Source organism: Caretta caretta, chromosome 11 (assembly GCF_965140235.1).
Source record: "Caretta caretta isolate rCarCar2 chromosome 11, rCarCar1.hap1, whole genome shotgun sequence".
Classification (NCBI taxonomy): domain Eukaryota; kingdom Metazoa; phylum Chordata; order Testudines; family Cheloniidae; genus Caretta; species Caretta caretta.
The window spans coordinates 67,936,768-67,961,204 of NC_134216.1; the positions used below are offsets into that span (position 1 = coordinate 67,936,768).

The 24,437-nt window shown below is 43.2% G+C and overlaps 1 protein-coding gene across 5 annotated transcripts in view; it reads left to right on the top strand.

Moving 5' to 3' along the window:
* Nucleotides 1-24,437, top strand: part of SPAG16 (sperm associated antigen 16) — a 754,420-nt gene that overhangs the window by 398,150 nt on the left and 331,833 nt on the right. For all 5 annotated transcript variants that reach the window (XM_075118125.1, XM_048869269.2, XM_048869271.2 and 2 more), the window contains one exon: nucleotides 23,745-23,888. In XM_075118125.1, coding sequence (XP_074974226.1) covers nucleotides 23,745-23,888 — 144 coding nt within the window. The remainder of the gene's footprint in view (nucleotides 1-23,744; nucleotides 23,889-24,437) is intronic.

Genomic DNA, 24,437 nt, shown 5'->3' on the forward strand with positions numbered 1-24,437 from the left:
GATACGCTGGAGGGGAGGGATAGGATACAGAAGGACCTAGACAAATTGGAGGATTGGGCCAAAAGAAATCTGATGAGGTTCAATAAGGATAAGTGCAGGGTCCTGCACTTAGGACGGAAGAACCCAATGCACAGCTACAGACTGGGGACCGAATGGCTAGGCAGCAGTTCTGCGGAAAAGGACCTAGGGGTGACAGTGGACGAGAAGCTGGATATGAGTCAGCAGTGTGCCCTTGTTGCCAAGAAGGCCAATGGCATTTTGGGATGTATAAGTAGGGGCATAGCGAGCAGATCGAGGGACGTGATCGTTCCCCTCTATTCGACATTGGTGAGGCCTCATCTGGAGTACTGTGTCCAGTTTTGGGCCCCACACTTCAAGAAGGATGTGGATAAATTGGAGAGAGTCCAGCGAAGGGCAACAAAAATGATTAGGGGTCTGGAACACATGAGTTATGAGGAGAGGCTGAGGGAGCTGGGATTGTTTAGCCTGCAGAAGAGAAGAATGAGGGGGGATTTGATAGCTGCTTTCAACTACCTGAAAGGGGGTTCCAAAGAGGATGGCTCTAGACTGTTCTCAATGGTATCAGATGACAGAACGAGGAGTAATGGTCTCAAGCTGCAGTGGGGGAGGTTTAGATTGGATATTAGGAAAAACTTTTTCACTAAGAGGGTGGTGAAACACTGGAATGCGTTACCTAGGGAGGTGGTAGAATCTCCTTCCTTAGAGGTTTTTAAGGTCAGGCTTGACAAAGCCCTGGCTGGGATGATTTAACTGGGAATTGGTCCTGCTTCGAGCAGGGGGTTGGACTAGATGACCTTCTGGGGTCCCTTCCAACCCTTATATTCTATGATTCTATGATTCTAAGCCATCAGTACCGCTGACAACATCCACCTCTGTACCAATGCTCCCAGTAGCCCAGCAATTTCACCGGTATAAAGACCTTCTAGTCTTATCAGCACCTTGGTACCATTACTCCTGCATGCTCGGTACCACGTCAACTTGCAACACCACCCAGATCAGCTCCTCCTTTATCCAGCACAGAGGATAATGGTGATGAAGGGGAAATCTATTCCTCCTGTCATTCCTCGCCTATCCAGACAGCCACTATACCAGGTCCACTACACCAACATGAGTACCGCCCCAGACCTGAAACTCATGGATGGTACAGAAACTATTGATGCCACCACCAATGCCATTCCCACCACGGTGGCCCTACTGGGACCCATGGACAGTGTACTATCAACACTACCCTAAGCCTCCCAGTCCACATAGAGAGAGGTTGAGACATTCTCCATCACCTTCAGTAACTGGACCCTCTGAGCCCCAAAAAGAGGCAATTGAGGAACTGGAAGAGACTTCAGACCAGGAAGTCACCCAAGCTGCCAATTTTTCATCCTGCTGTCCAGATGAACCCATCATTTCATCACCAGCCATGACGGGATGACTTTAAACGATTCCAAAAATCATGTAAAAGGATTGCAGACTCATTGAAGATGCCGCTGGATGAAGTTGTGGTATGCCAAAATAAGTTTTTGGATATCCTCCAGACTTTGATCCCTTCCAAGATTTCCCTCCCAGTAACTGAGGCTGTCATGGCATCAGCCAAGACCATCTGGAAGACCCTGGCAACAATTCCATCCTACTGCAGAAGAGCAGATAAATACTACGTGCCTTCCAAGGGAACAGAATTTTATTTTCACAGCCTATGCCAAACTCTCTGGTGGCAGAGGCCATGAAGAGCGGGGCATATAACAGCACTGCAGATCTACCCTATTAATGATCTGGAGGATGGCATGGATTGCACCCTCAGCAAGTTTGCAGATGACACTAAACTGGAAGGAGTGGTAGATACGCTGGAGGGTAGGGATAGGATACAGAGGGATCTAGACAAATTAGAGGATTTGATGAGGTTCAACAAGGAAAAGAAAAGAAATCTGGTGAGGTTCAACAAGGACAAATGCAGAGTCCTGGACTTAGGATGGAAGAATTCCATGCACTGCTACAGACTACGGACCGAGTGGCTAGGCAGCAGTTCTGCAGAATAGGACCTAGGGGTTACAGTGGACGAGAAGCTGGATATCAGTCAACAGTGTGCTCTTGTTGCCAAGAAGGCCAATGGCATTTTGGGATGTATAAGTAGGGGCATTCCCAGCAGATCGGGGGACGTGATTGTTCCCCTCTATTCGACACTGGTGAGGCCTCATCTGGAGTACTGTTTCCAGTTTGGGGCCTGTCAAGGTTCCTCCCCCACTCTGAACTCTAGGGTACAGATGTGGGGGACCTGCATGAAAACCTCCAAAGCTTACTTTCACCAGTTTAGGTTAAAACTTCCCCAAGGTACAAATTAATTTTATCCTTTGTCCCTGGATCTCCACTGCCACCACCAAACTCTAACTGGCTTTACTGGGAAACGTAGTTTGGACACGTCTTTCCCCCCCAAATCCTCCCAACCCTTGCACCTCACTTCCTGGGGAAAGTTTGGTAAAAATCCTCACCAATTTGCATAGGTGACCACAGACCCAAACCCTTGGATCTGAGAACAATGAAAAAGCATTCAGTTTTCTTACAAGAAGACTTTTAATAGAAGTAAAGAAATCACCTCTGTAAAATCAGGATGGTAGATACCTTACAGGGTAATTAGATTCAAAACATAGAGAATCCCTCTAGGCAAAACCTTAAGTTACAAAAAGGACACACAGACAGGAATAGTCATTCTATTCAGCACAGTTCTTCTCAGCCATTTAAAGAAATCATAATCTAACACATACCTAGCTAGATTACTTACTAAAGTTCTAAGACTCCATTCCTGGTCTGTCCCCGGCAAAAGCAGCATACAGAAAGACACAGACCCTTTGTTTCTCTCCCTCCTCCCAGCTTTTCAAAGTATCTTGTCTCCTTATTGGTCATTTTGGTCAGGTGCCAACGAGGTTACCTTTAGCTTCTTAACCCTTTACAGATGAGAGGATTTTTCCTCTGGCCAGGAGGGATTTTAAAGGGGTTTACCCTTCCCTAAATATTTATGACACCCCCCCCCCCCCAAATCTCAGCTAGGGTGAAACACTGGCTGGGATTTCTTCCTGGAGCTCTAGGAAAAACAGAGTTAATAAGACACATGCATCTCTAAATTTACTACCAAGTACATAAAGACTAACAATATTTTCCACATCTCAAGGATGACTTTAACCAGTTGATTCTGGGAAACTTTCACGGGAGAGTGCATCAGCCACTTTGTTAGAAGCTCCTGAGATGTGTTGGATGTCGAAATCAAAATCTTGGAGAGCTAAACTCCACCGAAGAAGTTTTTTGTTATTTCTCATGGTGGTATGAAGCCACTGTAGTGCAGCATGGTCGGTTTGCCGGTGGAAACGCCGTCCCCAAACATATGGGCATAGCTTTTCCAGGGCGTAGACAATGGCGTAACATTCTTTTTCACTGACTGACCAGTTGCTTTCCCTCTCAGACAGCTTTTTGCCTAGAAACACTACAGGGTGAAATTCTTGATCAGGTCCTTTCTGCATTAAAACTGCTCCTACACCACGCTCGGATGCATTTGTGGTTACTAGGAATGGTTTGTTAAAGTCTGGGGCCCTTAGTACAGGGTCAGACATGAGTGTCGCTTTAAGCTTGTTAAAGGCCTTCTGACACTTTTCGGTCCACTGAACGGTATTTGGCTGTTTCTTTTTGGTTAGGTCTGTCAGTGGGGCGGCGATTTGGCTGTATTGCGGTACAAATCGTCTGTAATAACCGGCCAAGCCTAAGAAGGATTGAACCTGTTTCTTTGACTTTGGGACAGGCCACTTTTGGATAGCATCCACTTTGGCCTGTAGAGGGCTGATAGTTCCTTGACACACCTGGTGTCCAAGGTAAGTCACTCTGTTTAGGCCTATTTGACACTTCTTAGCCTTAACAGTTAGTCCTGCCTCCCTTATGCGCTCAAGGACTTTTTGTAGATGTTCCAGGTGTTCTGCCCAGGAATCCGAAAATATGGCCACATCGTCAAGGTAGACGACTGCATATTCTCCAAATCCCGCTAGGAGACCATCTACAAGTCTTTGGAAGGTGGCAGGTGCATTTCGCAGCCCGAAAGGGAGTACATTAAATTCATACAGCCCGAGATGTGTAGTGAAGGCTGACCTTTCCTTGGCAGATTCATCTAGCGGTACCTGCCAGTACCCCTTGGTTAAGTCCAAGGTAGAGATGAACTGGGCCCGTCCCAGTTTCTCTAATAGTTCATCTGTGCGTGGCATTGGATAGTTGTCTGGGCGAGTTACAGCATTTAGCTTACGGTAGTCCATGCAAAAACGTATCTTCCCATCTGGTTTGGGAACTAGAACCACTGGAGATGCCCATGCACTTCCAGAGGGGCGGATTACACCCATCTGTAACATATCCTGGATCTCCCAGTCTATAGCAGTTTTAGCTTGAGGAGACACCCAGTAAGGTTGGACTTTAATTGGGCGAGCATTACCAGTGTCAATGGAGTGGTATGCCTGTTCAGTCAGTCCTGGGGTGGCTGAGAACGCTGGCGCGTAGCTAGTGCACAGCTCCTTGATCTGCTGTCGCTGCATACGCCCAAGGGTCATGGAGAGGTTCACCTTTTCCACACCACAAGCACTTTTCCCTTCGTAGTAGACACCTTCAGGCCACTCAGTGTCGTCTCCTCCCTGGGTTGTAAACTGACAAACCTTTAATTCTCTGGAATAAAAGGGCTTTAGAGAATTAATATGGTACACCTTAGGCTTTCGGTTGGAGGTGGGGAATTCTATGAGATAATTAACAGCTCCCAGGTGCTCCTGGACCATGAATTGCCCTTCCCACGATGCTTCCATGTTATGGGCCTGGAGCGCCTTTAAGACCATGACCTGGTCCCCTACTTTGAAGGAACGCTCTCTGGCATGTTTATCATACCAGGCTTTTTGCTCTTTTTGAGCATCCTGTAAGTTTTCTTTAGCAAGGGCTAAAGAGGTTCGGAGGGTGTTTTGTAGGTTGGTTACAAAGTCCAGAATGTTAGTTCCTGGAGAAGGTGTAAATCCCTCCCATTGCTGCTTCACCAACTTTAATGGCCCCTTAACCTCACGGCCATATACAAGTTCAAATGGGGAAAACCCTAAACTGGGGTGTGGTACAGCTCTGTAGGCAAAGAGCAACTGCTGCAACACTAGGTCCCAATCATTGGAGTGCTCATTTACAAATTTACGTATCATGGCCCCCAAAGTTCCATTAAACTTCTCTACCATGCCATTTGTTTGATGGTGGTAAGGAGTGGCAACCAAGTGATTAGCCCATGAGCTTCCCAAAGGTTTTCCATAGTTCCTGCCAGGAAATTAGTCCCTGCATCTGTGAGGATGTCGGAGGGCCAACCTACCCTGGCAAAAAAATGTCTGCTAGTGCCTGGCACACACTTTTAGCCCTGGTGTTGCTTAGAGCTACTGCTTCCGGCCATCGGGTGGCAAAATCCATGAAAGTCAGTATGTACTGCTTTCCTCTGGGTGTCTTTCGGAAAAGACCCAGAATATCCACAGCTACTCGCTGAAATGGAACTTCAATGATGGGGAGTGGCTGGAGAGGGGCTTTGACCTGGTCTTGGGGTTTTCCCACTCTTTGGCATACTTCACAAGACCGGACATAGGTAGAAACATCCTTGCCCATTCCCTCCCAGTGGAAAGACCCCCCCCCCAAACGGTCTTTGGTCCTGTTCAACCCAGCATGGCCACTAGGGTGATCGTGGGCTAAGCTCAAGAGCTTGGCCCGGTATTTAGTTGGAACTACCAACTGTCTCTGAGGATGCCAGTCTTCCTGGTGTCCACCAGAAAGAATTTCCTTGTATAAAAGTCCTCTTTCTACAACAAACGTGGATTGATTAGAAGAGCTGAGCGGTGGGGGGTTGCTCCGTGCCACCATCCAAGCTCTCTGGAGGCTTTCATCTGCTTCCTGTTTGGTCTGGAACTGTTCCCTTGATGCTGGAGACATCAGTTCCTCATTGGATTGTGGACCTATGCTTGGTCCCTCTGGAAGCGATGTAGGGGATGGGGCTGTTTCCGTTAACTGTGAACCGCTCTCTGCTGGGACACTATGTTGGGGTTCAGGCTGTGGCTGAGCCTCTTGTGTAGGGTTATGGGCTGCTGCTGGTTCAGGTTCTGTGGGGCCCTCTGGTGTTGAGGTTGCAAGTACTGGATTCAGTGCTGGCAATGGGTCTGGTGTTGGTTGTTCGGCTGGTTCCGGTTCTGGGACTGGTTCCGTCTGGGTCTCTGGGACTGAATCCACTACTGCTGTTGCAGACATTGGCCTGGGGTCCAGGTCCATCACCTCTGACCGGGTCCTGATAGAAGTTTCCGGAACAGAGCTAGGCCTCACGGCTTGTTTAGCCTGGCTGCGGGTGACCATTCCCACCCTCTTGGCCCGCTTCACATGATTGGCCAAGTCTTCCCCCAACAGCATGGGAATGGGATAATCATCATAGACTGCAAAAGTCCACGTTCCTGACCAGCCCTGGTACTGGACAGGCAACTTGGCTGTAGGCAGATCGAAAGAGTTGGACTTGAAGGGTTGAATCGTCACTGGGATCTCTGGGTTGATTAAACTGGGGTCCACTAAGGAAGCATGGATAGCTGACGCTTGTACTCTGGTGTCCCTCCACGCGGTGACCTTCTTCCCGCCCACACTCACAGTTTCCCTCCGCTCCAAGGGTATCTGGGAGGTATCTGGGCCTGCGAACCTCTGGTGTGATTCCGGTGCAATGAACTGTAATCTGTTGGGGTTCTTGGGGCAGTTGGCCTTTACATGCCCCAGCTCGTTACATTTAAAACATCGTCCAGCTGACAGGTCACTGGGGCAAGGTGGGTTGCTGGAGAACGGGGTGGTGGGATGATAAGGGGTCTGGAGGGTTCTTTGGGAGGTAGGTGGGGCCTTGGGTGGCCCCCGGTAATAGGGTGTGGTCTGGGGTTGTCCCTTCTGGTCTCCGCTCCAACTGCGACCAGTTTTCTTCTTCTCTGCCACCTCCACCCATCTGGCTCCAATCTCTCCTGCCTCGATTACAGTTTTGGGCTTCCCATCTAGGATGTATCTTTCTATTTCCTCAGGAACACCCTCTAAGAATTGTTCCATTTGCATTAGGAAGGGCAAATTTATTGGAGATTCAACATTGGCTCCTGATATCCAGGCATCCCAATGTTTCACAATGTGGTAGGCATGTCGGGTAAATGACACGTCTGGTTTCCACCTTAGGGCTCTGAACCTCCGACGAGACTGCTCGGGTGTTATCCCCATTCTGACTCTTGCCTTGGATTTAAACAGTTCATACTTGTTCGTGTGTTCTTTAGGCATTTCAGCCGCCACCTCAGCTAAGGGTCCACTGAGCTGCGGCCTCAGCTCTACCATGTATTGGTCGGTAGAGATGCTGTACCCAGGGCAGGCCCTTTTGAAGTTTTCTAAGAAGGCCTCAGTATCATCACCTGCCTTGTAGGTGCGGAACTTTCCTGGGATGGGAAGTGGTACCTGGAGAAGGATTGCTAGGGTTTGTTGGTATATTCTGCTGAGCCTTTACCTTCTCCATCTCCAGTTCATGCTTCCTCTCTTTTTCCTTCTCCTCCTCCACATGCTTCTTCTCTTTTTCCTTCTCCTCCTCCACATGCTTCCTTGCCTCCATTTACCTCTTGTGGGCAGCCTCCTGTACCTCCTTCTCCAGCCGCAGGAGTTCTGTCTTTCATGTTCCTTTTGTTTTTCCTCAGCCTGAAATCTGGCTAATTCCAGCTCTTGTTGAGCCATGGATCCTGTCATCCTAACCTCTCTGTTTTTAACTAACTTTACACCCGAGGTTTATAAATAAAACAAAAAGAACTTGGCTGTAAAATTTTGCTGTGCTGGAATAGGGTACCTATTCTCTGATAATGATTGTCAGCCTACAGAAAAAGACAATTCCCTTTGTCTCTGCTCTGGCCCCAAATCAAAGCAAAAAACCTCCAACTACTTGGAAACCTGCTTACCAGCAGCCCAAAGGAAAGAAATTCCTTTTCAAACACGTGCTCCTTATAAAACAAAAAAAAATCAAAATCCTAAAAAAAAAAAACTCTTGCCACTTTTGTCTCCAGGCAAATGGGTAGAACACCCCCCTCCCCCCGCCCCATTTACTTTTAGGGAAAAAAAAAACTCTGGTTTGGAAGACTGTGAATTTCCCTGCAGGTGTTAAGTACCCTGTCTCCAGGTAAAGAAAACCTGCAATTCACAAAGATAATCCCCTTTTGTCTCTGCTCTGGCCCCAAAGCAGAGAAAAAACTAGCTGCTTTCAGTTGGACCTCCTTTCCAGCAGCCCCAAAGGAAAAAAAAATTTTTTTCCTTTTTAAAATCTGTATTTCTAGTTCAAAATATCTCAAATTGATCTCAAAATGATTTCAGGTTAATCCCACCACTCTGCCACCATGTCAAGGTTCCTCCCCCACTCTGAACTCTAGGGTACAAATGTGGGGACCTACATGAAAACCTCCTAAGCTTACTTTCACCAGCTTAGGTTAAAACTTCCCTAAGGTACAAATTAATTTTATCCTTTGTCCCTGGATCTCCACTGCCACCACCAAACTCTAACTGGGTTTACTGGGAAACGTAGTTTGGACACGTCTTTCCCCCCAAAATCCTCCCAACCCTTGCACCTCACTTCCTGGGAAAGGTTTGGTAAAAATCCTCACCAATTTGCATAGATGACCACAGACCCAAACCCTTGGATCTGAGAACAATGAAAAAGCATTCAGTTTTCTTACAAGAAGACTTTTAATAGAAGTAAAGAAATCACCTCTGTAAAGTCAGGATGGTAAATACCTTACAGGGTAATTAGATTCAAAACATAGAGAATCCCTCTAGGCAAAACCTTAAGTTACAAAAAGGACACACAGACAGGAATAGTCATTCTATTCAGCACAGTTCTTTTCTCAGCCATTTAAAGAAATCATAATCTAACACATACCTAGCTAGATTACTTACTAAAGTTCTAAGACTGCATTCCTGGTCTATCCCCAGCAAAAGCAGCATACCGACAGACACAGACCCTTTGTTTCTCTCCCTCCTCCCAGCTTTTGAAAGTATCTTGTCTCCTCATTGGTCATTTTGGTCAGGTGCCAGCAAGATTACCTTTAGCTTCTTAACCCTTTACAGGTGAGAGGATTTTTCCTCTGGCCAGGAGGGATTTTAAAGGGGTTTACCCTTCTCTTTATATTTATGACAGGGCCCCATACTACAAGAAGGATGTGGAAAAATTGGAAAGAGTCCAGCGGAGGGCAACAAAAATGATTACGGGGCTGGAGGAGAGGATATATTCTGAACAGAGTGGCATGAGTCTGGCATGAGTAGTTTAGGTAACTTTGGTCTATTCGATTCTGACTGTGTGAAAATGGGGGATATTTGAAGAAGGATATATGCAGATGGTTTCTAACATTTTTGTGTTGAATTATCTCTTTTTTTCAAATTGTATTCCAGGAGTGCTTTATAGTAAGTATATAGACATAATAGTACATAGCACAGTTCTTAATTTGGCAAAATCCTTATGTGGGACAAAACGCCCAATAAAATGGAAGAGGAATCTTGAATTAAAGTGTAATTAACTCTGATAAATAAAATTTCCTATGTCCTTAGAATATCAGATTTGGAAGGGATATCAGGAGGTCATCTAGTCCAACCCCCTGCTCAAAGCAGGACCAATCCCCAATTTTTTTTTTTGGTCCTAGATCCCTAAATGGCCCCCTTAAGGATTGAACTCACAACCCTGGGTTTAGCAGGCCAATGCTGAAACCACTGAGCTATCCCTCCCCCAATGACTTAGCATTTTTCATGCAACCAACAATGAATAGAAGGGAGATAAATTGATGTTGAAAAGAAAGGTGCAATCCTTTGTAAGGCAATATAGTTGTGAGGTATGCTCCTTGGATTAATTCTGAATTAGAGATACCCTTACTAACAATTCAGCTATCAGAGCATAATGGTTCATCTTTACTCTGTGTTTTTATAGTCTGATATTTCAATTATTCATGGGGAGCCTCTCATACAACTAGAACAAGATATACTTTACATTAAAGGATTTAGGAATAGTCAGTGAATTTAGTGACCCTGAATGTCCCATAGTGCTTTACCATGGTTGATAAATGGCAGGGCTTTTGTGGATAGATGAGTTTTTCTTATTTGTTTTGGGGAGGACGATTATACTTTATTATCAATATTCACAAAATGCATCTCTCATACTTATGGAAATACCAGTGGTATTTAATATTTCATTATTCCCAGCTTCAGTTATGGCCCCAAATAGACAAATCTCTTATTTATTCATATTCCTTTGTCCTCTCTTGCTGTGTATGTTACAGAATAAAAGGAATCCTGAGGGCCATTTCTGATTTCCCTAAACAACTGTGAATCTGGGTTTTTGAGTATTCTGGGTGTTTTCGAGTACTTTGAAGGCTTTTTGTTTCTTTTCTCTTTCTCCCTTTGTGATGCCTACAACCAGCACAAATAAATATCTAATGTTAAAAACTCACTTTCCAAATACTGTAAAACAAATGCAATAAAATCACAAGGCCTGAAGGACTTTCCCCAAATCGTGGCCAGTCAGGTAGTCCTTCGTGTGATTGTCCAAATGAAAAAAGAAAAGGAGTACTTGTGGCACCTTAGAGATTAACCAATTTATTTGAGCATGAGCTTTCGTGAGCTACAGCTCACTTCATCGGATGCATACTGTGGAAACTGCAGAAGACATTATATACACAGAGACCATGAAACAATACCTCCTCCCACCCCACTCTCCTGCTGGTAATAGCTTATCTAAAGTGATCATCAAGTTGGGCCATTTCCAGCACAAATCCAGGTGGAAATGGCCCACCTTGATTAGAATACACATTTTAAAGAGCTCACTTATTGGTTAGTCTCTAAGGTGCCACAAGTACTCCTTTTCTTTTTGCGAATACAGACTAACACGGCTGTTACTCTGAAACCTGTCCAAATGAATTCCACTCTTGGTGTGCATGCACTCCATATATGAGAGATTGGTTTCCTTTGGCCAGCAGTGTCTGTTGGGGCTGCACCTGTGTCCTCGACGTCCTCCTGCCCCCTACCCAAGGGCATAAAGAATGGAGGGAGCCCAATCGTCCCTCAGTTTTTTCCTACTGCATGTGGCAGCCAGATGGTACTCCTGCAGTATCTGCCTTCTTCTCTGTGACCCTATTGCAGTTAGTGCTAATGATTAGTTATCATAGTTGTTAACTTTTTATTTTGCCCATTGGCTTTCAAAAGAGAGAAAATTTAGTCATAGAAAGTTGGAGCTCCACACCACCCCATGATACCAGGGTTTGAGTTGTCTGCATGAAAATTAAATCTCCAGGTTTTAAGATATGCCCCTTCTGTGATATTTCTAAGCCCCTCAATATTAGCACCTTTTATTTAGGTTAAGGGCGAGCCATGATTCCACCCCAAGCTCTGGGGTTGAGACATCTAAGACTCTAGTGGACAAATTTGATCCAAAATTGACTTCTTCAAGAAGGGTTAGGAAGGAGCATAACTCCACAGGTGACACAAGACATAGATCTCCCTCTCTGAGAACCTCTGAACCAAGACTTGAATCAATATGTGTTAGACTCATCTCAAGCCTCTCAGCTGAAAGGCAACCAATGACTTAAGGTGGGTCCCTTTGGTGCCTCAGTTTGGGCTACGAAGAGTATTTGCAGTAAGACTGCAGACCACAGATTCCTCTAACACAGACACTTTAGCACTGTTATTGGTACCCAGCACCTCAGTACCATCCATTTCAGTGCTTGGGGCATATTCACCACTGAGTGACCTGTCTGTGGGCTTGGTGCCATAATCCTAGTTGCTGGTTCATACAATATCAGCAGTGCTAACAAGGCTTTCAGTCACCAGAATCAGAGTACTTCACAAAGCTGTTGAGACATTGGTACTTTCTACTTCCCCAACCCAGGGAGAAGGGGGTAGGAGCATTGTAGCTCACCAGAAAGAGTAGCCTGAGCACTTGAGGTATATTCCTCTCTATTTTCTCCATTGGAAAATAGTAGAGAAGGAGAATGCCTGGGTCTCACAGGAACAGGGCCCCTGGATCCTGCTTTGTGGCCACCAGTCCAATATCCGTATGCTTATCAGTCATGGCCCTATTGGGCACCCTGGAGTATACAGCTGTATGCCAACAAGACAACTTTCTGTCCCCTTTTTGGGGTTAGAACCCCTTCCCCGAAGAGTAAGGTGGATCAACAGTTATTAGGTTTGATGCAGAAGAAAGATGATCCCTGCCTCAAAGAGTGTTCAGTGTAAGTGATGATATTACAATAAGTAGGTAGCACCAGTAAATCCTTAGAGAGTCACAGGGACATCCATGCAATCTGCACATGGTCAGATTGTACCAAGGAAAAGAATATTCACTGTTCCTGTGCTAAATGAAGTGTAGGGACTACTACTTCTAAGGGCCCCCCATGGTGTACACTGCCCCAAAATGGTGGAGAGGAGACGGGTCCATTGCTCCACTCTCCCCTGCATATTGGTGCATGGGGCACTGAGGAAAACAGGCTGTACCTTTGCAAGGTCTGGGGATTGATGCAGCCTGCTCACCTGCCTACACCACTTCTGCACCAGAGAATTCTGATCCTGTGAGGCAATCTCTACCCGAGTTTCCCCAGGGAAGGTGCAGCTCCACTTTGCCCTCTGCTCAGGGCTGTGTCTAATGGGCACAATCTAATCCTCACCTGGGAGCCCTCCAAAGGGTGCAAAGCGGCTTCTTTACTTTCTGTGAAGGGCCCATGTCTCCTGCACTGTCAGTTTAGTCCAGGGTGGTGGAGATACAAAGGAAATTTGGCTGTCATTACTCAGATAACTATCAGTAGAACTAAGGGGCTACAGGAAAATTATGTGCCAGATGTTAGACTACGTTCAGAGCTTATTTACAAGGGGAATATAAATTACATGTTGGTAAATCCATGTGAGCAGGTATAGCCTTCACACCAAGGGCAAAGGGCAAGGTGTCTCAGAAAACAGAAGTAACAAGAGGGTATAAGTTGCTACCTCCGGCTTTAACTTGCACCTTCCTGTTTGTTCCTCCTGCCCTGCTCTCCTTTGGACGTACAAATCAGCCCTGCTTACAGCACACTGACCTGCTGATATGTAATTTACATCATCATTTATGTCACCTGTGAATTTGGCTCATAGCCTTATGAAGAGGAACAGTTTTCAATAGTGACTCCGCCTATTCTCTGTTCTCTACTAGGTCTATCAGGAATATATATATATGATCCTTGGGTTATAACAAGATACTTGCCTTGTACTTACTCTCACACAGACTTTTCTGGGCTTGTTCGAATAACTGCTAGCCTAAATTTGGATTAAATTTGGTATAGTTTAAAAATATATATCTGTTTAAATAATGGCAGTCACAGCTTTGTCACAGTCTAAACTATGAAGCTTAAATAAAAACTTAAGTGTCCACAGGTGCTGCAAGCACAAAGGAAGTATAACGGTCTTCTCTAAAGTAAACTGGTAGTCTGTCAACTTCCTGACATCTCAACTGAAGGCAGGTCTAAGAAAGAAAAAAAACCTCTGCTGAGCACACTTACACAGCTACATTGGAACATGCATATTATCTGAATTAAAAGCAAAGAAAAATTTGGTAATCAGTAATAAGCAAAAGCTATATAAGCAAAAGCGAAGAATGTTTCAGTGAAGACTTTCTAAAAAGTGTAAAATAATGCTGTAAAATAATGACACATTTATTATTTATAAGTATTTGGACAAAAGAGTTATGTTGCTGAGGTTCACAATAGATTGGAATGCAACAATGGAAATAATTTGCATATTACCTGTGGGCTCTGTGGGGAGACTTCCTGCTCCCACCAAATCAAGCAAGAATCCAGTCCTGCAAAGACTTATGCAGTCACTTAACTTTCTGCCCTGTGGAGTCAATGGAACTACTCTTAGTGCATAAAGTTAACCATGAGCATAAATCTTTGCAGAATCGGGGCCTACAGCATATTTAATATCAGCATCATACCTTTGAATAGGACATTTACTCAGGTTTGATTATATATTGGACCAGCAATACAGTAAAACCTAGCTACTTCATATAAGTACTTGGGGGGTCCATTGCAACTTACTGAATTTTGCTAATTTTCAGGTAAGTGAACAAACAAAAAACCTATAAAAGTTTTTTGTTCATATAATTTTAGCTTATTTTCAATTAATGATAATATTTCATAATGTACTCTAATTTATAGAATATTTTGTATAACCATGTAGTGTTGATAACAAAACTGCATTGCAATGTAGCACTCCGCTATTACATTTTGTTGAGTGTGGTGCCATATTTGGGTGAGTTATAATGTAGATGGATAACAAAGTACAGATTAGTGAGGTGCAGCTTCATGAGTATGCATATGAATTGTGAATCCATGAGTAGTATGCAGCTGAGACTAAAGATTTTGCATGCAGGATATAGGTGAGGAGTGGGTTGGATAGCTCCATAGGCTACTTGCTCAGCCTTTCATCTCTGGAGAAGTGGATTGAAAGCCTTTGGAAGATTAGGACAGTTGACGAATTGTGGTCTACAAAGGATTGCTGGATGGTCTGCAGAGAGGGCTGTAGGTATGTTGGTGCCCTGCAGAAAACCACCTTTTTGCACCTTTTCTTCTTCCCCATTTCTAACTCACATGGATAAAAAAAAGGGCCAACCATATCAATAGAATATATTTTTTTTGAAAACCCCATAATTGAGATCCACCCTGAAACATAGGCCAGCATATAGGAATATGAAATAATCTGATTTGTTTATGTGAACATTGTGGGGTTTGCCTATGCCCTATTCTATTGTTTATTTTCTGGTTGATGGGTTTTGCTTTACTTTTTGTTTTACTTTTATTTTGCTTTCACTCCATATTTTCTTCCCCTCCGCCACTTTCTAACAAGAAGGCAGACTTTGAGGCCCTGAGTAGGAATGCAGGGATTTTGGGGCTAAATAATCCTAGGTTTAGGTTCTAAACCCCTGCATTAGAAGCCAGGGTAATAATTACTGCTGAGGTAAGCTGGCAGGTGGGACCAATTAGCTCCAACGAAGACATAAAGGAGGTGGAATGAGCTGCCTCTAGTAGAGGGAAGTAGTTTAAGAGAGGAACACCAGGAGTACCTGCAAAGTCTAGGAGGTTGTTAAGGGGGAGGTTTTTCTGATGGTTTGTTTTTGAATTATCAATAAGGCTAAATCTCAGAGGGGGTGAATGTGGACAATAACTTCTCCTCTGTAACGGATGGGGATAAGGACTTTCTCTTTTGCTTCTCTTCCATCCCAATTGCTGAAGAAGGAAGCAGGGGGGTTTTCATTGTCACATGGGCTCCTGTTTCACCTTTACCTCACCCAGCCTTGTGCTCCCAGGGAGGAAGTAAATGGAGCTCATGGCCCAGCCTTTGCATTTTCAGCAGCCTCAGACTGTTATGTGTCATGGTTCTTCTCAATAGCTTTTCCAATGAGAGCACATCAGTCTGCTCCCTCTGCTTGTCTCCGTTTCTGACTGTTCCTGTTTGTACTTTGAGTAGTAAATGCACATACAGGAGTTCCTGGGGGTGATCTTATATATATGGGCATCTGCCTAGTTGGACTATGTCTAATTTTGCCACTGGGGTGCAAAAAGCTACTTCCATCAGAGGAGGGAGACATGCAATCCAAACAAAGCTATTCTATCTACTAGAATCTATAGTAATTGGTTAGATTTGTTAGAGCTCACTGCTTGTTAGTAATGACCTGAGAGACTTGGGAATAGACCAAAACTTCCTCTATGCAACACTAAAATCATGGTTTTTAAGATGCAGCTCAGCAAAGCTCTTACACACACGCACAAGTGAGTAGTTTCACGGACTTTAACAGGACTGCCAGTGTTCCTAGTACTTAAGAATGCACTGTACTTAATCTTTTTGCTGGTTTTGGCCCTTACTGACTTTGTCTTCTGGCCATCCCTAGAAATTCCTAGCAAGCATAAGATGTAGCCGTCAAGGCCCCCAACAAATTCCATGGGTTTAATCAGATAATTTCAAAGAGGGCTTAGTTACCATCTCGTGAATAAACAGGGTGATTTGTTTTGCTGAGTGAGCTGTTTAGAAGGGCTTATAATTAAAGGACTTACTATAGTTTGACCAATATGTGGCAAATATTTTTCAGGCAGATATGCTAACTATATTTCTTCGTTTGGTAGCACAAACTTTCCAGAATCCAGTTGCCAATTTGAAGTACTATTTTCCTACTATAATCTTATTATCATAGGTGGAGCTGTTAGGTGAAGCTAATGTAGCCTAACAATTTCCGTTATAAGACCCTGATTTCAGCTGTTCATGACTTCACCAGGATGTCACTGTTCAGGCTGAAATTAACATTCCTGTGGTGGGAAGAACACCTCAACAGCCCAACACTGTTTAATTTCAGAAAGGGGAGCTATGCAAAAATGAGGAGGTTAGTTAAACTGAAATTAAAAGGTACAGTGACTAGAGTGAAATCCCTGCAAACTGCATGGGCACTTTCCAAAGACACCATAATAGCAGCCCAACTTAAATGTATACCCCAAATTAAAAAACACAGTAAAAAAAACTAAAAAAGAGCCACTGTGGCTTAACAACCATATAAAAGAAGCAGTGAGAGATAAAAAGGCATCTTTTAAAAAGTTGAAGTAAAATCCTAGTGAGGTAAATAGAAAGGAGCATAAACACTGCCAAATTAAGTGTAAAAATGTAATGAGAAAAGCCAGAAAGGAGTTTGAAGACCAGCTAGCCAAAAACTCAAAAGGTAATAACAAAAGGTTTTTAAGTACATCAGAAGCAGGAAGCCTGCTAAACAACCAGTGGGGCCCCAGGATGATGGAGATACAAAAGGAGCGCTTACAGACGATAAAGTCTTCGAAGAGAAACTAAATGAATTCTTTGCTTCGGTCTTCATGGCTGAGGATGTTAGGGAGATTCCCAGACCTGAGCCATCTTTTATAGGTGACAAATCTGAGGAATTGTCACAGATTGAAGTGTCACTAGAGGAGGTTTTGGGATTAATTGAGAAACTTAACAGTAACAAGTCACTGGGATCAGATGGCATTCTCCCAAGAGTTCTGAAAGAACTCCAATGTGAAATTGCGGAACTATTAACTATGGTTTGTAACCTGTCCTTTAAATCACCTTCTGTACTCAATGATCAGAAGATAGCTAATGTAACGCCAATATTTAAAAAGGGCTCTAGAGGTGATCCCGGCAATTACAGACTAACATCAGTACCGGGAAATTAGTTAAAACAATAGTAAAGAATAAAATTGTCAGACACATAGAAGACTATAAATTGTTGGGGAAAAGTCAACATGGTTTCTGTAAAGGGAAATCATGTCTTTGAAGGGGTCAACAAACATGTGGACAAGGGGGACCCAGTGGACATAGTGTACGTAGATTTCCAGAAAGCCTTTGTCAAGGTCCCTCACCAAACGCTCTTATGTAAATTAAGTTGTCTGGGATAAGAGGGAAGATCCTTTCATGGATTGAGGACTGGTTTAAAAGACAGGGAACAAAGGGTAGGAATAAATGGTAAATTTTCAGAATGGAGAAGGGTGTTCCCCAAGGTCAGTCCTAGGACCAATCCTGTTCAACTTATTCATAAATGATCTGAAGAAAGGGATAAACAGTGAGGTGGCAATTTTGCAGATGATAGTAAACTGTTCAAGATAGTTAAGACCAAAGCAGACTGTGAAGAACTTCAAAAAGATCTCACAAAACTAAGTGATTGGGCAACAAAATGGCAAATGAAATTTCATGTGGATAAATGTAAAGTAATGCATATTGGAAAAAATAACCCCAACTATACATAGAATATGATGGGGGCTAATTTAGCTACAAATAATCAGGAAAGAGATCTTTTCCCCATAATATAAGAACTAGGGGCCACCAAATGAAATTAATGGGTAGCAGGTTTAAAACAAATAAAAGGAAGTTGTTCTTCCACACAATGAACAGTCAACCTGTGGAACTCCTTGCCTGAGGAGGTTGTGAAGGCTAGGACTATAACAGGGTTTAAAAGAGAACTGGATAAATTCATGGAGGTTAAGAAATGGTGTCCCTAGCCTCTGTTTGTCAGAGGGTGGAGATGGATGGCAGGAAAGAGATCACTAGATCATTACCTGTTAGGTTCACTCCCTCTTGGCAGCTGGCATTGGCCACTGTCAGTAGACAGGACACTGGGCTGGAGGGACGTTCTAATGTTCTTATGTCCAGTTGTCTAACTCAGGCTGATTTTTTTTTAAGTTTCTGAGAATGAGATTATGGGAAAATATACTGTTTTTACTCATGTTAAAATCTTACAGTTGTTTCATTGAGAAACTCTAGTGTCTCCATGCTTTGGACCAGGGACTTAAAATTTGTCAGAAGGGTTGCCCTGGTGTCAAGGATCCCGTCCTTGTGAAAATCCATTCAAATTCAGGTAAATCATGAACCTCTGAAAATTACAGTTTGCACATGCTCAGTTGAGGGTTATTAGAGCTCGGCAGCTAAATTCCATCTGCACCAGTCATGCTCCCTCCTCCTACAGCTCCTGTTTATCAATTGGTCTACACATGTGCTATCCCCACGGAATAACTGAGCATGCACCATCCTGGGGGCATCAGAGGCTGAGCAGCACTTTCCCTGCAATTTCTCCTCCCAGATGCCAGGGTCCACTGAGATACAAGGCATCAGAGCTGAGTAGAGAAACTTTTTCCCATACTGGCACGTAGGTGGCACTAGAGCAGAAGCCTGTCTCAGATGCAGAGGGGTGGAGGAGAAGAGAGGGGTAACAGGAGGAAGAACTGTGGTGGTGGTGTTGAGAGGAACATAGAAGCTGGGGATGATGGGGATTGGGATAGAAGAGTTTATAACCACTCGAGAATTATCCCTTCCAGAACCTGGATCTGGATCCAGGATTCCTGAATCTCAATATTTCTTTGTGGTCAGCAAATAGCTGTGACACCCCACTGGCAAAAGATGTATTGCCTATCCGTCTAGTGACTGTTCCACAGAGAATGACTACTCACCACTTCTCTCAGTGACTCCATTACTCAACTGATAGAGGATTGGGCTGTGGATCGAAAAGTCCCTGTCCTACTGATGTCCCATATGGGAACACAATGTGGCCCTACATGATGGACTTTCTGACTTCAGTTTTTGTAAAAACGTAGGAAATACCATCCCAAGAAACCTATATTAAAAATGTTGATGTAGCCAAGCACTCAAATGTTAGGAAATGTCTGTATTAAGCTTGCCCATGCAACCTTAATTCAGCCCCTTTGTTTGTATGCACTGTGATACTGTCTTCAATTACATGATCACATACTATTTTCTCACAGAGGCCCTGCCTCGTTCAGTGCATAGGCTGTACTGGATCTGGGGATGAATCAGTTTGTGTCGTAAATGAGGCTGTTCTCTGTAGGGATTCCTGCCTCAGTTGTTGCAGAAATTGGCAGTGCGTAGTGAGTGAGGCAGGGGATTTCAGGAAGACAGAGGATGGTCTCATGGCTAATGCAGTTGAATTCATCCTGGAGAATTGGATTTTATCCCTAACTCTGCAACAGGGTTCTCATATGGTGCTGGGCAAGTTACTTAAACCAAACTTTTCATAATTGGCCACTAATTTTGTATTGCTTGTTTTCTGAGTGCCCAACTTGAGGCACCGGGGCCTAGATTTGAAGACGTGCCGAACACTCTCTGCTCCTGTTGAAGTCAGTGGGAGCTGTGCTTAGAACATATAAAGTGCTATAAAAATGTAAGTCCACTGAAAAATCAGGCCGTAGGTGTCTCAGAAAGCCACCAAAAATTAATAAGCAACTTTTGTCTTTAATCCTTCTGTGCCTCAGTTTTCTCTGTTTGTGCAATGGGGACAAAATATACCTCAGAGAAGTATAGTGAAGATAAATTCATTAATATTTTTGTGACATTAACTATCTTTTCACTGACCTCTGTCCATCCTGTGCACTGAATGAGGCCAGGGTTCTGTGGATATAATAGTTTGTGATCAGAATATGCACAAAGGGGGCCAAATTAAGGTTGCACAGGCAACCTTAATTCTGGCATTTCCTAACTGTTGAGTGCTTGACATCACAACCTTAAAAATGTTATTTTAATGTAGCTTTTTATGTAGTATGTATTTTACATTGAAATTACCTTTTGCCTGCACCTTAAGATGCTGTATGTTTGTTTGCTGTTCAGTCAAGGTACATTAATACAATACATGAATGTTTTTAAAGCAAATTACTGCAAGCATTACATATCTGCCACTGCAAGTGATGAAGACATTTCAATGATTTCTGCTGTTGAAATGGGTATATAGATACAACTTGACAGCACAACTTGACAGCAGCAAATGTCTGAGAGTTCTCCTATTGCTAGCTATGTCCCTTTCTCCCACCACATGCACACATACACAAAAAAGAGGAGGAGAAAACGAACGTTCATATAACACACGTCCTGTTATTGATTTTCACCCTAATCCACCCAGAGTCTTCTGTGATGGAAATAATTAGACGGTGTGTACAAAGATGAAACAAGAATCAATTCAATGCCAGGTTGCCAAAAATGAAGACAAGGGCACTCAATGGTGTATAGCACTCTTTTTTTGGATGAATGTGCTTCCCATTTTGAGAAGCAGCTCAGTGGTGGTGATGTCACCCAGCCTCCTGTTCATTAAATGGTGTTAGCTTTATGCCTGTACAATTCCATTGCGGGGGTGGGGGGGAATACACACTTGGGTCGCAGCATCATTTTACAGGAGCTCTGCAATTAAAAAGAAAAGTCTATAACATGTACAGTGTGAGTTCCATTCCAATTGCAAGAGTTTATTTCTTCTGATATATAATACACCTTATTTTTTACAGAGCATTCTTAACAAAGAGCATCACAAAACACTTTAGAAATGCTAAGAAGAAAATAAGGTCTAAAGGCTGGCTTTGAAGAGAAGGAAGTGTTGTTGTGCTTTGGAGGGCAGGGAAGAAAATGTTCCAGACAGATGGGGCCGGATAAGCAAATGAGCAACTTCCAGCTATGGACAATTGTAGGGAAGCCATGAAGCAGCAGCCAGGTTGGAAGAGTGGAATGAGGAGGTGGATATGAATCTAGAGTAAACCATCAGCAATCTTGAATTGAATTTAGGAAGTGAAGGTGATGTGAATGAGATTTTTAGCAGGTCTCAGAATGTAGGAAGACTTTTATAAAAGGGATGATTGATAGCTGAGGTCAGAACCTGTTGATCACTGTATACACCCAAAAAGAAAAGGCATACTAGTGGCAGCTTAGTTAACTACTTATGGAAGTACCGTGAAAGGCAGAGCAGACAAACTTACAGATGGGAGAGGCAGTCAGAAGATAAAGTATTAGGTTTGGGTTGACATCAAGATTTCAAGAGGTATTCAATGATATTTTTGTAATTTTTAAACAGCAGTGAAATCCAGCTGTTCTCAACAATGAGATTAACCAAGCGGAAAGCCTCAGGCTTTCAGTTTTCCCATTGTAGGCAGGCACTAGTGCTGCCTAAAAAAATGCTTTGTGCAATATAGCTGTAGAGCAGCTTCACTGCAGGAACTTCCTGTCTCTGAGCAGACCTCATTTCTACAGGCCTTGCTGGGAATCTACTTCTGTTCTTCCTCTCTCCTACCATTCTCCTTCTACATCTACTAAACCAGAGGAATCTCAGCAGCAGCCTGGTGAAAACTGTGTTCCGACGTCTGCTCCATCATCACATGTGCACTGGCTCTGCTCCTGCCTGCCACGCTGCCAATGGCTTTGCCCACATGTGCTTGCCAGCTGGGAAGCTCCAACTTAACCCAGCCTGCCATGTCGTCTTCCGAGGGTGAGAAGACCCTCGTGGGCCCCTCTATCTTTGATCTCCATGGACTCCCCTTTATGACTGGTGTTATTCTGAACTCTCCTTTGTAGCTCTGGCCTCCTTCCTGGTTGCCTCTCCCCCATTTTGGCAATAATACTACTTTCCTTGCAAGGCCTCAGATACAGTCATGTTATCACAGATTTTCCTGTGTTCTGGGAGAGTCCTATATCAATGAGAATTCTGGGTTGAGGCAGGTTGACCCATACCAATTACGCCTCTCCTCTGCCTTGTAATAGGCTGGAGATCTTTCTTTTCTTGTGACATTTCCTTCTACTCCCTCCTCAGCTGCAGACCAAATTCTTACCAGTCTAACTAATGTAATTATTCTATATTCATCACTGTAGAATGTGAATAATATCATTTCCTCTTTCTCCTCCCCCAGTAAATGGGAGGGCAAAATCCTCCTCTTTGTCCAAGAGCGCCAAGATCTCCTCCTCCTTTGATTCAGAATCCTTGTCCAAATGAGTGTCTAATTGTTAAATCCCTGGAAACTGAAGATACTTCTGTACTATGAGTTGGTGCTTTGAGATAGGAGAGCATATGTGGATATTTCTTGATGGAAAGCTAACTGGAAAAAGTGAGTTTTTATGATAGATTTGAAGAAGTGTTAAATTCTTAGCCTACTAGAGGAGAGAATGCTGGTTTGTGAAACTGTGGAATAATTATTAATAGATTATTTATGTGTAGAAGAAAGCGGTTATAGGAACAAGAGATTTTTCTGGTGTAACATTTATGTACTTCTTATGAGTCAAACTCTCTTCTACTTGGCTGCTAGGTATCCATTCTCTCCATTCTGATCCCACCATAAAACACTTCTTCTGTGCAACCTACCATTAGATCAACTCTAATATTGAGATATTTATGTTATCTCTCTCATCCGTCTAAAAAAATAGTTTCTCATCCCTCATTCCATTTTGATTTTGAACTGTATTGTTGGTCTATTGAAGCCATTTGCTCCATGAGTCTATGTCCTTCTTGGACATAGGACCAAGCACAGTGTTGATCGCTATACTGATTTAAGTCAAACAGTTAAGCCAAAATAAAAAGAATTTGGTAATGCTCATTGTCACAGGTTCACATTTTCTTTTGTAGGTGCACAATGTCCAAACCAAAAATAGACTGTGTTGGAAGGAATTTTCAGTTAAGAGTTATAATAGATGCATAATGTCCTAGCCATTGTGTTCTCATTACTTCATTACACAAAAGGAAAACCTGTAGAACAATCAGAGAGTAGAACTGAAAGGAATTTACTTAACTTAGCCTAGTAGTGGCTGAAGTATTAACAATAAACCAGAGCTACTGTAGTGTAATTCAGATTTCAGTAATGTCCGTGTGCTGAGGAGATCTTAAGCTCATGGACACAGTACACTAGCACAAAGTCTGATTTCCTGTAACCCATCTGTCTTGAGAAGGCCCACAGGCTAATGTTTCAGAGGATATTATTTCTGGAACAGTGTTAGTGATTCACATTGCTTTTGTGGGTTCATAATTTATATTTTTAAATTATGTATTGCACTCATTTAGGGGATCAACTCAGGAAAGCACTTAAGCACATGTTTAGGTGCCTTATTGAATAGGGGCCTTAAGAGTTTGAACCTGGTATTGATTCCACTGAAGTCAATGGGAGGTTTGCCATTTACTTCAATAGAAGCAGGATCAGGCCTGTAACAGATAAAGGATTTGTGTATCTTATAACTTTTGGGAGCATAAATATTACACACACCATCCAAAATCATAGTAATGTAGACCTTGTTATTGCTAAAATCAAATCATGTTGCTTTAGATTTCTTTAGATATCTTATTTAGATATAATAAGATTAAATTGAATCAAATTCTTGTATGTCTTTCTTTTCTTCTGTAGTTTGGCTTTGCATCCTCGGAAAGACATTGTGGTAACTGCAAGTGATGACCGCCTCTGGAAGATGTGGGCCTTTCCTAATGGGAACATCATTATGACGGGCGAAGGCCACACTGATTGGCTTTCTGGCTGCTGCTTCCATCCAAGGTTAGTACAAACAGTACCCTCAACCAGCGCTAATCCCTTCTGGGGAAGTGCTTGTTTGCCTTTTCGTTCCTTGGTGGCTTGCTTTGATGACTTTCTATTCTCAGTGTAACCCTGTGCTCTCTGCTGAATTTCTAAACATGTAGATAAACGTTCCTTTGGCTTTCACTGTGTTGACTTAAGATTGATTGCTCTGGATATTTTGTACGCCCCAAACTTGGTGCACATGCCGGTGCATCGAACAAATAGTACTGAGCTTTTTAAGTCTAGCTGTGTTCATTCTCTGTGTGTCCCTGCACCGTGACAAACATTGCGTGTTCTTTAGTTGTATAGGACAGTTGACTTCCTTGTATTAATCATTTTTGTGGATCTTATTTAAAATATTTAAATTTCCCTAAGGAATAGGTGTGTGGGCTTCCCCCCAACCCTTTTATAGAAAGTCAAATGATTTTGCAGACAAAGTAATGTTCAGAACAGGAAACAGTCATAAGTTACTGAAATAGTCCAAAAATATTTAGAGTTAATGGTTATTCTATAGAAAAATGTAATTTA